This window comes from Bolinopsis microptera, chromosome 12, assembly GCF_026151205.1.
Source record: "Bolinopsis microptera isolate Bmic1 chromosome 12, MBARI_Bmic_1.0, whole genome shotgun sequence".
Classification (NCBI taxonomy): Eukaryota; Metazoa; Ctenophora; class Tentaculata; order Lobata; family Bolinopsidae; genus Bolinopsis; species Bolinopsis microptera.
This window is the reverse complement of record NC_087083.1, coordinates 4,195,877-4,210,576: the sequence shown is the minus strand read 5'-3', so window position 1 is coordinate 4,210,576 and position 14,700 is coordinate 4,195,877. Positions and strand designations below refer to the sequence as shown.

Sequence of the window (14,700 nt, the reverse complement as noted above, 5' to 3'; positions counted from 1 at the left end):
TATACTGTCCATCTATGATCTAGACCATATTTCACCGAACCGAACGTGTACAAATACAATACATCACGATAAGCAGCGTTTGAAGAAGTTTTCAAATATACATACAATAATAACATAGAAATATGAAAGAGGTAACCAAAAACTTTAAATAAACAAACACCCCAAATTACCAATAATCATTAATAATTATTAATTAATTATTGATATTCTAATTAACAATATTCTGAAATCTGACACGAACAAATACCCTCTGAAATGAATTAAGCCTTTTAATTAAACTTTTTACCATTGTCAAAAACATTAATTAAAAAGTATAGTTCTAAATTGTCACGCGTAGTTCCGTAAAATTAATGGCAGCAGAAAATAGCATATTGTTAATCACCAGAACAATAATCTTGTGACACGTTCACAAAACATGGAAATTTTTGACGATTAAATATCTGCAATAGTAACTCACTATAAGTATAAATGAACACGCCATGTATATTAAAGAATCAAAATGAGTCCCAGTATTCATATCTGATATTGACTATTTTGAGGAAAAATGTACTTGAAACTCTTAATCTAAATAATGTTCTCCTTATAATGTACTCCTTATTATATTATTCCACTTTCTTTTGTGTCTGTTCGGCTGTTTCCATAGCGCAAATTCTGGGAAACCATCCTCCAATCTCTTTCTCTACAAATACATAATTAAATATATATTATAAGGTATTTCAATAAATCAGTATTTCAATGGTTAACTTTTCCTTCACCGTTTCAATATGCTTTAACCTTTTATTCTTTTATATAAATGTGAAGCAAACAATAAAAAGAAAAACGTCAAAAATATGCTAAAATAAAATAAAATAAGGAATAATTCTAAGACTCACCGACTAGTTTCCCATCCTTATTTTTTAGCTTTCTCTTTATACAACCATACAACCAACGCCTGCAGTTAAAAACCAATGAAAATAAAGATTATTTATTAATTCCATCAGATCTAAAACATTTCTTACAATTCGTTTAGATTTTTATGGACAGTTTAGCTATACATTATAAAATATTGTATAGTGTCATGTATTTGTAAGCACAACTGAACCATTATCATCTTTAGCTAGTAGAGTAGTAAAGGCAGAGAACTAATAATATGACAACTCTATCTCTGTTTGCAACAAAGGTTAGAGACCGGTTAACTGACGGTTAACTGACGGTTAGTAGCCGGTTAACTGACGGTTAGTAGCCGATTAACTAATGGCTAGTAGCCGGTTAACTGACGGTTAGTAGCTGGTTAACTAATGGTTAGTAGCCGGTTAACGGACGGTTAGTAGCCGGTTAACTAATGGTTAGTAGCCGGTTAACTAATGGTTAGTAGCCGGTTAACTGACGGTTAGTAGCTGGTTAACTAATGGCTAGTAGCCGGTTAACTAATGGTTAGTAGCCGGTTAACTAATGGTTAGTAGCCGGTTAACGGACGGTTAGTAGCCGGTTAACTGACGGTTAGTAGCCGGTTAACTAATGGCTAGTAGCCGGTTAACTAATGGTTAGTAGCCGGTTAACGGACGGTTAGTAGCCGGTTAACTGACGGTTAGTAGCTGGTTAACTAATGGTTAGTAGCCGGTTAACTGACGGTTAGTAGCTGGTTAACTAATGGTTAGTAGCCGGTTAACGGACGGTTAGTAGCCGGTTAACTGACGGTCAGTGACCGGTAGATAACTTACTTGCGCCAGCGCGATACGAGGACCTTGTCTCCCTTGTTAACAGCTATATACTGTTCGTCCAGTCCGTTACACACGCAAAAGAGGAGAGGGTTTGCGAGGGTTAGGCGAGAGAACCAGTTGGTGACGTAGGGCCCTGTGATCACATGATCTACCTGAAAGTTATGTACTTAATTTGTTTATTATTAGTTACACGGGACGGTGAATTAATTATTTGTTTATTTAACTCGGTCAATCGTGTCACAATATTAAACATAAAAATCTCGCTTCAACAGCTACAGTACTAACTACTAAGGGGGGGGGGGGGGGGGTACTAACTACTAAGGGGGGGGGGGGGGGGGGGTACTAACTACTAAGGGGGGGGGGGGTACTAACTACTAAGGGGGGGGGGGGGGGGGTACTAACCATACGTTGTCGTTTAAGTAGTTTCTGTTGTATCTGCTCCTCTGTGAAAGTGTACTGATCTGTTCCCGGAACCACTGGCCACGTGTAACCGTCACCCTGTTAAAATAACTTTGCAGAGGATCAAACGTGCTAGACATTATAAGAACACGAGAAACAAGCAAGTTGTTTCGATCAGCATGTAAATCACTCTGTTAGGCTACACTCTACAGTGCATCAATACTCTTTATTAAACATTATCACGATAAGTGTAGTTGTCACGATAAGTGTAGTTGTCATGGTAACCAGTGTAGTTGTCATGGTAACCAGTGTAGTTGTCATGGTAACTAGTGTAGTTGTCATGGTAAACAGTGTAGTTGTCATGGTAACTAGTGTAGTTGTCATGGTAACTAGTGTTATAGTTGTCATGGTAACTAGTGTAGTTGTCATGGTAACTAGTGTTATAGTTGTCATGGTAACTAGTGTAGTTGTCATGGTAACTAGTGTAGTTGTCATGGTAACTAGTGTTATAGTTGTCATGGTAACTAGTGTAGTTGTCATGGTAACTAGTGTTATAGTTGTCATGGCACTTAGTGTATTTGCCATGTAAATGACTCAGGTAGACTGACCTGAATTTTCACTTTTTCGTCCAATCATCTTGGAAAGTTTTTTGTACATCCCCATAGACGTAAATAGTAACCAAAAAAATTATTTTTGAAAAATTCGGAAATTTAGGGGTTCCCCAAGCCGTTTCCATGACAACCGCGCTCGCGAACCTCAGAAATCTGGAAAAATTCGATATCTCAGGACCCATTGCACCTACAGAGCTAAAGTTAGGCTTAAAAGATGCGGAATCAGCACATTTATATGAGACTTATTAATAAACATATAGCCTAAAGTGCTCACTTTCGTCAAAAATTGCAAAAAACACATTTTTTGTACATTTCCATGGCAACCGCGCCCTAAAATTTGGATGTGCATCTCTATTTTTCAGTCAAACTATGAACAGCTCAGAACTACAGGGGGATAACTACAGGGGGAGAACTAGAGGGGAGAGAACAGCTCAGTACTACACCTGAGGAAGAACTACAGGAGGGAGAACAGCTTAGAACTACATAATTCTGAGCTGTTCCCCCATGTAGTTCTCCCCCTCCTCTGTAGTTCTCCCTCCTGTAGTTCTGAGCTGTTCTCTCCCTGTAGTTCTGAGCTGTTCTCTCCCCTGTAATTCTCCCCTATAGTACTTCTGAGCTGCTCCCCCTGTAATTCACCCCCTGTAGTTCTGAGCTGTTCTCTCTCCATGTAGTTCTTTTGAGCTGTTCTCCCCCTGTATTTCTTTTGAGCTATTCTCCCCCCTCCCTGTAGTTTCTTCTGAGCTGTTCCCCCATGAAATTCTGAGCTGTTCCCCCTGTAGTTACCCCTCCCCTATAGTTCTCCCTCCCTGTAGTTCTGAGCTGTTCTATCCCCTGTAGTGCTCCCCCTGTAGTTCTGAGCTGTTCTCCCCCTGTAGTTCTCCCTCCTGTAGTTCTGAGCTGTTCTCTCCCCATGTAGTTCTTTTGAGCTATTCTCCCCCCCTCCCTGTAGTTTCTTCTGAGCTGTTCCCCCATGTAGTTCTCCCCCTCCCCTGTAGTTCCCCCCTGTAGTTCTGAGCTGTTCTTCCCCCTGTAGTTCTCCCCCTGTAGTTCTGAGCTGTTCCCCCTGTAGTTCCCCCCTCCCCCGTATATCTCCCTCCTGTACTTCTGAGCTGTTCTCTCCGCTGTAGTGCTCCCCCTGTAGTTCTGAGCTGTTCTCCCCCTGTAGTTCTTCCTCCTGTAGTTCTGAGCTGTTCTTCCCCTGTAGTTCTGAGCTGTTCTCCCTTGTAGTTCTTCTGAGCTGTTCTCTCCCCCGTTGTTCTTCTGAGCTGTTCTCTCCCCTGTAGTTCCTCTGAGCTGTTCTCCCCCTGTAGTTATCCCACCCTGTAGTTCTGAGCTGTTCTGCCCCTATAGTTCTCCCTCCTGTAGTTCTGAGCTGTTCTCTCCCCTGTAGTTCTCCCACCCTGTAGTTCTGAGCTGTTCTCCCCCTGTAGTTCTCCCCCCTGTATTTCTGAGCCGTTCTCCCCCTGTAGTTCTCCCACCCTGTATTTCTGAGCTGTTCTCCCCCTGTAGTTCTGAGCTGTTCTCTACCCTGTAATTCTCCCTCCTGTAGTTCTGAGCTGTTCTCTCCCTGTAGTTCTCCCACCCTGTAGTTCTGAGCTGTTCTCCCCCTGTAGTTCTGAGCTGTTCTCTACCCTGTAGTTCTCTCACCCTGTAGTTCTGAGCTGTTCTCCCCCTGTAGTTCTGAGCTGTTCTCTCTCCTGTAGTTCTGAGCTGTTCTCCCCCTGTAGTTCTCCCACCCTGTAGTTCTGAGCTGTTCTCCCCCTGTAGTTCTGAGCTGTTCTCCCCCTGTAGTTCTGAGCTGTTCTCTCCCCTGTAGTTCTCCCACCCTGTAGTTCTGAGCTGTTCTCCCCCTGTAGTTCTCCCTCCTGTATTTTTGAGCTGTTCTCCCCCTGTAGTTCTGAGCTGTTCTGCCCCTATAGTTCTCCCTCCTGTAGTTCTGAGCTGTTCTCTCCCCTGTAGTTCTCCCACCCTGTAGTTCTGAGCTGTTCTCCCCCTGTAGTTCTGAGCTGTTCTCTCCCCTGTAGTTCTCCCTCCTGTAGTTCTGAGCCGTTCTCCCCCTGTAGTTCTCCCTCCTGTAGTTCTGAGCTGTTCTCTCCCCTGTAGTTCTCCCTCCTGTAGTTCTGAGCCGTTCTCCCCCTGTAGTTCTCCCTCCTGTAGTTCTGAGCCGTTCTCCCCCTGCTGTTCTCCCCCTGTAGTTCTGAGCTGTTCTCCCCCTGTAGTTCTCCCTCCTGTAGTTCTGAGCTGTTCTCCCCCTGTAGTTCTCCCTCCTGTAGTTCTGAGCTGTTCTCCCCCTGTAGTTCTCCCTCCTGTAGTTCTGAGCTGTTCTCCCCCTGTAGTTCTCCCTCCTGTAGTTCTGAGCTGTTCTCCCCCTGTAGTTCTCCCACCCTGTAGTTCTGAGCTGTTCTCCCCCTGTAGTTCTCCCTCCTGTAGTTCTGAGCTGTTCTCTACCCTGTAATTCTCCCACCCTGGCCTGTAGTTCTGAGCTGTTCTCCCCCTGTAGTTCTGAGCTGTTCTCTCCCCTGTAGTTCTCCCTCCTGTAGTTCTGAGCCGTTCTCCCCCTGTAGTTCTCCCTCCTGTAGTTCTGAGCTGTTCTCCTCCTGTAGTTCTCCCTCCTGTAGTTCTGAGCTGTTCTCCCCCTGTAGTTCTCCCACCCTGTATTTCTGAGCTGTTCTCCCCCTGTAGTTCTGAGCTGTTCTCTACCCTGTAATTCTCCCACCCTGTAGTTCTGAGCTGTTCTCCCCCTGTAGTTCTGAGCCGTTCTCCCCCTGTAGTTCTCCCTCCTGTAGTTCTGAGCTGTTCTCCCCCTGTAGTTCTCCCTCCTGTAGTTCTGAGCTGTTCTCCCCTTGTAGTTCTTCTGAGCTGTTCTCTCCCCTGTAGTTCTCCCCCCCCCCCCTGTAATTCTGAGCTGTTCTCTCTCTACTCCTGTAGTTCTTCCTCAGGTGTAGTACTGAGCTGTTCTCTCCCCTCTAGTTCTCCCCCTGTAGTTATCCCCCTGTAGTTCTGAGCTGTTCATAGTTTGAAAAATAGAGATGCACATCCAAATTTTAGGGCGCGGTTGCCATGGAAATGTACAAAAAATGTGTTTTTTGCAATTTTTGACGAAAGTGAGCACTTTAGGCTATATGTTTATTAATAAGTCTCATATAAATGTGCTGATTCCGCATCTTTTAAGCCTAACTTTAGCTCTGTAGGTGCAATGGGTCCTGAGATATCGAATTTTTCCAGATTTCTGAGGTTCGCGAGCGCGGTTGTCATGGAAACGGCTTGGGGAACACCTAAATTTCCGAATTTTTCAAAAATAATTTTTTTGGTTACTATTTACGTCTATGGGGATGTACAAAAAACTTTCCAAGATGATTGGACGAAAAAGTGAAAATTCAGGTCAGTCTACTGTTAGGCTACAGCGCAACTCTTAATTAAACATTAAATTATCACGATAAGTCTTAACTTAGTAAGTGGTTGAACACAATGTGAGTACCTTACAAGACATTTTTGTGGCGGACCAATGTGCGACGACCGAAATTTTGGCGGTCCGAAAATATGGCGAAATTGAACAAAAACCGTCACATTTCGGACGTCACAGAAAATAAGGGTATTTTTCATCATTTTGTTTTCTGACACAAAGGAAATTCAAAATTTTCTAAAAATCGGTAAAATCATGTTGAAACAAAATGAAACTTATAAATCGATTTCTTCATCTTTCTCTAAGGGGTCCGGCTCGAATCTTTCAGTTTCACTTATTGAGTTTGGTATTAAATTGTTTATCTTGACTTAGTCTATAAGAAGTTTATGTTAGCACATAAATGTAATTTATTGTAAATTTAAAACGTATAACTTGACATTAAATTCATCATGGAATATTGTGTTTATTTGTCCCACCATCATATCACTAACTTTTCAAGAACAAAATGAATCGATGAAGCCACAATTATTGGAATAAGCTAAAAATAATGCGACGGATTCTATTACGACGACCGAAATTTTGGCGGTCCGAAAATATGGCGAAATTTCGGGAAAACCGTCGCATTTCGTACGTTATAAAAATGTCTTGTAAGGTATTACAATACCCATACTGGTTGAACAGACGAATAAATGAAAAACAGTTAAAACTGAAGAGTCTGGTGGCTAAATAGCCCATGTCGTACCTTAGCAAAGTTGGACATGTTGATGACTTGTGTCAGATTATTCCACCTAGACCCAAGGTGGTATGGGTAAGTAAAAGTGGTTCCTAGGTGACTGTGTCTCCATTCAGCCTGAAATATCAACATTATATCAACATATCAACATATCAACATATCAACATATCAACATGTCAACAATCATATTGTCTATTAATTATTTTAATGAATGATATCTACAAGTGGTTAAATGCTTTTTATCGGATTTTGAACCTGAAACAAGTATAAATGAGATAAACATAAAGTACCTTTCTGATAATCCATGATTCTATACTAGTAGTGTTCTTAGATATGTCCCGTAACTGAAAACAGTACATTAATAAGCAATATAATAAACGTTAACCAACTTGAAACAAACATATGATTCAAAATTACAACATTACTCTCTGTAACACAAACAATTATATAATATAATAATTATTATTATAATTAATATTATCAATTATTGTTATTATCAATATGATAATTGATTAACTAAATGCTAAACCTGTATAACAAGAAGGAATCCTGTTCTTCTTGAGGATCAAGGTTGGTTTTTATTTAACTGGTGTCAAACTCGGCGCGCGTCTTGGTAGGTTATGAACCTACAAGTTTATATTTGTACTTGTACTTGTATTCAATACAGTTTAAACGAGCATTTTCTTTCTTTGCTAAACCACTGCAACGTTACACTTCAACGTTACACTTCAACGTTACACTGCAACGTTACACTGCAACATTACACTGCAACATTACACTGCAACATTACACTGCAGTATTGGGGGGGGGGGGGGGAAATCAACCTCATAAATACCTAGGTATAGGTATTTATTTATGTATATTTATGAGGTTGACGCCCCCCCCCCCCCCCCCCCAACATTTCACTGCAATATTACAGTGCAATATTTTAGGTATTCGACACAGACTACTGGTTATACTTCAAAACATGTTAGCTGCCGACAAAGAAATAGCTGAAAAGATCATTAACACTCAGATATTCGAGTGTCTACTTGCACTGCAGATGGTTCGTGCTCCTTTATTATCCATTATTATCATTACATATCATACACATATTATACATATTATACATATTATATACATATTATATTTTGTAATATTATATTATGTAATATCCTTATTATTTAGTTATGTTGCTTAAAATCTGACTATATAAAATGACACGTAACATGTGACAGATGACCATATTTTCCCTCCTTTTCAGGGAATGGGCACGCAAGGGGGTGTGATGAAGGATCTTCTGAACAACTGTATGGCAGCCGCTAAACACTGGGGACTAATTCAGAGTAATCCTGGGGACTACGTTTACACTGCTCCTCAAGAACCGTCTTCTTGAGCTGTCACGTGACCTAACAACCATCTTCTTGAGCTGTCACGTGACCTAACAACCATCTTCTTGAGCTGTCACGTGACCTAACAACCGTCTTCTTGAGCTGTCACGTGACCTAACAACCATCTTCTTGAGCTGTCACGTGACCTAACAACCATCTTCTTGAGCTGTCACGTGACCTAACAACCGTCTTCTTGAGCTGTCACGTGACCTAACAACCGTCTTCTTGAGCTGTCACGTGACCTAACAACCATCTTCTTGAGCTGTCACGTGACCTAACAACCATCTTCTTGAGCTGTCACGTGACCTAACAACCATCTTCTTGAGCTGTCACGTGACCTAACAACCGTCTTCTTGAGCTGTCACGTGACCTAACAACCATCTTCTTGAGCTGTCACGTGACCTAACAACCATCTTCTTGAGCTGTCACGTGACCTAACAACCGTCTTCTTGAGCTGTCACGTGACCTAACAACCGTCTTCTTGAGCTGTCACGTGACCTAACAACCATCTTCTTGAGCTGTCACGTGACCTAACAACCATCTTCTTGAGCTGTCACGTGACCTAACAACAATCTTCTTGAGCTGTCACGTGACCTAACAACAATCTTCTTGAGCTGTCACGTGACCTAACAACCATCTTCTTGAGCTGTCACGTGACTTCTTCTTAGCCGCACCTTGCCACTCTCTCGGGGCGATGTAATTACTGTTTATTTATTGATGTACAGGGAACTCTGAACTTTATGCTATCCTATTTTCCTTTTATAATTTAATAGCTGGTCTTTTTTATTTCACGCAACCTTGCTGGCTACTTAGTAAGGGTAGATGAACAAGACTTTATAATTATATGTTACATAAATCTTCTGATGCAATGGATCTATAAATATTTTTTTTTCGCAGGAAAAAATAAATTTATATGACAATGACATGACGTAATATTGTAATATGGGATCCAAAAATTTGTTGATGATAAAGGAGATAATATTTAAGATTTTGTAACCGTTTCAATTTAACTAATTCATCTTTTAAAATGGTATCTCAATTTGTCCGACCATTTATCGTCGATACTTCGACGCGAACTATCATTCTTGCTTCGCATCGCAGCAGAGCAACGATCTCGATTGATTCACGATGTCCATCCTTCACAATCACACTCAGTGAGTGACTCACAGCTCGGTGAGGCCGGCCCAGTGGTGCATCTCGCCGATCTAGCGAGAAGCATCATTGGATGCGCGGCCCAGTACTAGTAGTGCATCGCGCTACAACGATCTCGATGGGTTTATATATTGTCAATCAACACGTACCTGTCACCAAGATGTAAATCAGATCGAACCAGTTCGATCTAGGAATTAGATCGAACGCGCGGCGCGGCTTTCAATGTATTTGTATATGTATCTCGCGCCAGCGTTCGATCTAATTCCTAGATCGAACTGGTTCGATCTAATTTCTCGTTCGATCTGATTTACATCTTGGTGACAGTAAAGCTACCTAGCTCGCTCCTCTCACGTATAATGTATATACTGTTCATCTATGATCTAGACCATATTTCACCGAACCGAACGTGTACAATTACAATACATCACGATAAGCAGCGTTTGAAGAAGTTTTCAAATATACATACAATAATAACATAGAAATATGAAAGAGGTAACCAAAAACTTTAAATAAACAAACACCCCAAATTACCAATAATCATTAATAATTATTAATTAATTATTGATATTCTAATTAACAATATTCTGAAATCTGACACGAACAAATACCCTCTGAAATGAATTAAGCCTTTTAATTAAACTTTTTACCATTGTCAAAAACATTAATTGAAAAGTATAGTTCTAAATTGTCACGCGTAGTTCCGTAAAATTAATGGCAGCAGAAAATAGCATATTGTTAATCACCAGAACAATAATCTTGTGACACGTTCACAAAACATGGAAATTTTTGACGATTAAATATCTGCAATAGTAACTCACTATAAGTATAAATGAACACGCCATGTATATCAAAGAATCAAAATGAGTCCCAGTATTCATATCTGATATTGACTATTTTGAGGAAAAATGTACTTGAAACTCTTAATCTAAATAATGTTCTCCTTATAATGTACTCCTTATTATATTATTCCACTTTCTTTTGTGTCTGTTCGGCTGTTTCCATAGCGCAAATTCTGGGAAACCATCCTCCAATCTCTTTCTCTACAAATACATAATTAAATATATATTATAAGGTATTTCAATAAATCAGTATTTCAATGGTTAACTTTTCCTTCACCGTTTCAATATGCTTTAACCTTTTATTCTTTTATATAAATGTGAAGCAAACAATAAAAAGAAAAACGTCAAAAATATGCTAAAATAAAATAAAATAAGGAATAATTCTAAGACTCACCGACTAGTTTCCCATCCTTATTTTTTAGCTTTCTCTTTATACAACCATACAACCAACGCCTGCAGTTAAAAACCAATGAAAATAAAGATTATTTATTAATTCCATCAGATCTAAAACATTTCTTACAATTCGTTTAGATTTTTATGGACAGTTTAGCTATACATTATAAAATATTGTATAGTGTCATGTATTTGTAAGCACAACTGAACCATTATCATCTTTAGCTAGTAGAGTAGTAAAGGCAGAGAACTAATAATATGACAACTCTAGCTCTGTTTGCAACAAAGGTTAGAGACCGGTTAACTGACGGTTAACTGACGGTTAGTAGCCGGTTAACTAATGGCTAGTAGCCGGTTAACTAACGGTTAGTAGCCGGTTAACTGACGGTTAGTAGCCGGTTAACTAATGGCTAGTAGCCGGTTAACTAATGGTTAGTAGCCGGTTAACGGACGGTTAGTAGCCGGTTAACTGACGGTTAGTAGCTGGTTAACTAATGGTTAGTAGCCGGTTAACGGACGGTTAGTAGCCGGTTAACTGACGGTCAGTGACGGGTAGATAACTTACTTGCGCCAGCGCGATACGAGGACCTTGTCTCCCTTGTTAACAGCTATATACTGTTCGTCCAGTCCGTTACACACGCAAAAGAGGAGAGGGTTTGCGAGGGTTAGGCGAGAGAACCAGTTGGTGACGTAAGGCCCTGTGATCACATGATCTACCTGAAAGTTATGTACTTAATTTGTTTATTATTAGTTACACGGGACGGTGAATTAATTATTTGTTTATTTAACTCGGTCAATCGTGTCACAATATTAAACATAAAAATCTCGCTTCAACAGCTACAGTACTAACTACTAAGGGGGGGGGGGGGGGGGGGGGGGGGGTACTAACTACTAACTACTAAGGGGGGGGGGGGGTACTAACCATACGTTGTCGTTTAAGTAGTTTCTGTTGTATCTGCTCCTCTGTAAAAGTGTACTGATCTGTTCCCGGAACCACTGGCCACGTGTAGCCGTCACCCTGTTAAAATAACTTTGCAGAGGATCTAACATGGTGGATATTATAAGAACACGAGAAACAAGCAAGTTGTTTCGATCAGCATGTAAATCACTCTGTTAGGTTACATCGCATCAATACTCTTTATTAAACATTATCACGATAAGTGTAGTTGTCATGGTAACCCGTGTAGTTGTCATGGTAACTAGTGTAGTTGTAATGTAAATCACTCTGTTAGGCTACAGCGCAACTCTTTATTAAACATTAAATTATCACGATAAGTCTTAACTTAATAAGTAGTTGAACACAATGTTAGTATTACAATACCCATACTGGTTGAACAGACAAATAAATGAAAAACATTTAAAACTCAAGAGTCTGGTGGCTAAATAGCCCATGTCGTACCTTAGCAAAGTTGGACATGTTGATGACTTGTGTCAGATTATTCCACCTAGACCCAAGGTGGTATGGGTAAGTAAAAGTGGTTCCTAGGTGACTGTGTCTCCATTCAGCCTGAAATATCAACATTATATCAACATATCAACATATCAACATATCAACATATCAACATATCAACATATCAACATGTCAACAATCATATTGTCTATTAATTATTTTAATGAATGATATCTACAAGTGGTTAAATGCTTTTTATCGGATTTTGAACCTGAAACAAGTATAAATGAGATAAACATAAAGTACCTTTCTGATGATCCATGATTCTATACTAGTAGTGTTCTTAGATATGTCCCGTAACTGAAAACAGTACATTAATAAGCAATATAATAAACGTTAACCAACTTGAAACAAACATATGATTCAAAATTACAACATTACTCTCTGTAACACAAACAATTATATAATATAATAATTATTATTATAATTAATATTATCAATTATTGTTATTATCAATATGATAATTGATTAACTAAATGCTAAACCTGTATAACAAGAAGGAATCCGACAGCTAATTGATTAACTAAATGCTAAACCTGCATAACAAGAAGGAATCCGACAGCTAGGGATACTCCATAAGCTATTCCGCAGGAAAATACCAGTATTACAAACTTTGGCAAGCTGTTGAAGTAGTAAGCTATGATGAAATTTTTGCTGCCCTGAAAATAATTAATAGTTATTAATCGGTTGATAATGAACGATTTTATGAAAATTTATTAGCAAACTTTTAAATTTCATTTTAATAATAAAAGCAGCCAACTCCCAAAGCAGCCTCAAATCATAGATAATAATGTGACCATTTCTATTTCTATTCTACTCACGTAAAATATAATCTTCACAACAGTCGCTGCTAGATTGGTGCCCCCATAAAAACAGCCAGAAGCTGCGTAGAAAAGGAATCTGATGAAGTGGGCGTGGTTCTTGTGGCCAACACAGGCATTTATCCACGGACAATGGTGGTCCATTCTCTTAACACACCTGAAATTCATGTCACGTGATATAAACTGATAGACAGTAGACACCCGGGTAATTCGTAAAAGCATTGTGCAAATGTACAAAACTTAAAAAGAAAACGTTACAGCTTATAACTTGGAGGGGGATTTGTTTTAAAACATGTAAGAGATACGAAAAGTTTGTTTTAGCAGGAGCTTTCAAAATACATGTGTAAATCGTCTTCAGCTAGGGATGATGTTAGCTAATAATTTTCCAGGAGATTTACCTTTTACATTTCCTACAGTGATGAGACCTCGGACACTTGAACCCCTCACATTCTTGGCAAAACTGCAGTTTACTTTCTATATCCTGAACGAGTCCATTGCTTTTATAAATTTACATAAAATATTCATTTTTATCATGGTCATTGCAAATTTGTTTCCATACAATAAACGTATTACAGTACAAATATTCAGTGAAAACATACTAATACAATGCAAATTGCAAATATGCACATATTTCGATTGAATCGTCCACTAAAATGTAATCCCCCTCAAACTAACCTTAACCTCAGGTTTCCAGTTATTCTTTACATATCCAGGACCATGTATCATACACGCCAAGAAGTGGAAAGATGTTAGTATCGCAAAACACAGGAACACCGTCATGTTTATGAAGGAGCCCAATGTCATATGCTGAGGAGAATGAGGATTAGTCAGAGGATTTAAATAGAGCTTTAAAGATTAGAACCAATAAATGGTGCACTGAAACACTCCTAATGGTGTACTGAAACACCGTCTAACATGATTGAGACTATGTCGAAAATTCGCCAATGACTTGTAATGAAATGATAAACATGCTTTGTTGTTAAATAATCTAAAAGTTTGTGCCCAAACAGAAACTGAAGTCACAAAACTAACATGTTGCCAGGATGGTCTGCCGTTAGGAAGTTTAAAACTTGTGATAGGAGTGGATACCATGATGCAAGTCAGGGTCATGATGGTCACCAGCACGATGATGAAAGTTGCCAGGAGTGGTCCGTAGTGAACAAACCGTCTGATGACGCGGGAAACTTTGAGAGCCATACTTTCTATCGGTATATAGGTAAGAAATCTGGAGGGGGATATTTAAAACATATAAGTGATACGAAAGGATAGGTAAGAAATGGTGATCAGCATTCTAATTTAATGTGACACAGATGTGATTGTATATCGAAAATAAATAGTGAATTTTGTGAACCTATATTGAGCTGCTATGAGCCTTACAAAATGATATAAATAGCGATTAATACCGCAGAATTAGAGGTGTACACATGGTAACGGAAGCGAGCTACAATTTGCACTCTTGCGCGCATTAAAACTCGCGTGATCAGTTTAATAACAGTGATGTATGAACATGTTTCTGTCACGGCGCGCAACGTAACCCAAACAAAATCTTAGGACCATCCTTTATGTCCGCTAAAAACTTTTGACAGGATCTCTCAATCCTTAATTTGATCCAAGAGGATTCCAGTAGAAGACAACATCTAGAAAGCAAGGAAATAATTGAGATGTAATAAGTTTGGTGTTGATGTGGTGATAATAGCACATAACGTGCTGCTGGTACAAACTTTAATGTGTAGGATGTATTTGCCTCAATTTTCACTAAGTTAATTCGAAAATGGCGGAAGTAACAAATATCTGTCATTGTACGGTAAACAGCCACAAAATATCGGAAT

The 14,700-nt window shown here is 39.4% G+C and overlaps 1 protein-coding gene and 1 long non-coding RNA gene across 3 annotated transcripts; one reads left to right on the top strand and one right to left on the bottom strand.

Moving 5' to 3' along the window:
• Window positions 1-69: 69 nt before the first annotated feature.
• LOC134824431 (palmitoyltransferase ZDHHC6-like) lies at window positions 70-14,069 on the bottom strand. Of its 2 annotated transcripts, none has more exons than XM_063836339.1 (11): window positions 13,904-14,069; window positions 13,547-13,678; window positions 13,270-13,352; window positions 12,872-13,028; window positions 12,587-12,709; window positions 7,137-7,190; window positions 6,856-6,963; window positions 2,103-2,198; window positions 1,701-1,852; window positions 873-931; window positions 70-679 (listed from the first exon to the last, which is right to left on the bottom strand). In XM_063836339.1, exons 1-11 carry the CDS (start codon window positions 14,066-14,068, stop codon window positions 603-605), a joined length of 1,206 nt encoding a protein of 401 aa, XP_063692409.1. In that variant the 5' UTR covers window position 14,069; the 3' UTR covers window positions 70-602. The 2 variants fall into 2 exon arrangements, with proteins under 2 accessions (XP_063692409.1, XP_063692408.1); XM_063836338.1 differs by lacking the exons at window positions 70-679; window positions 873-931; window positions 1,701-1,852; ... (1 more) ...; window positions 6,856-6,963; window positions 7,137-7,190 and adding exons at window positions 9,799-10,408; window positions 10,602-10,660; window positions 11,166-11,317; ... (1 more) ...; window positions 12,000-12,107; window positions 12,297-12,350.
• On the top strand, window positions 7,396-9,181 carry LOC134824432 (uncharacterized). Its single transcript, XR_010161412.1, has 3 exons — window positions 7,396-7,416; window positions 7,779-7,891; window positions 8,090-9,181. It is a non-coding gene; the product is annotated as an uncharacterized LOC134824432 (long non-coding RNA).
• Window positions 14,070-14,700: the final 631 nt, after the last annotated feature.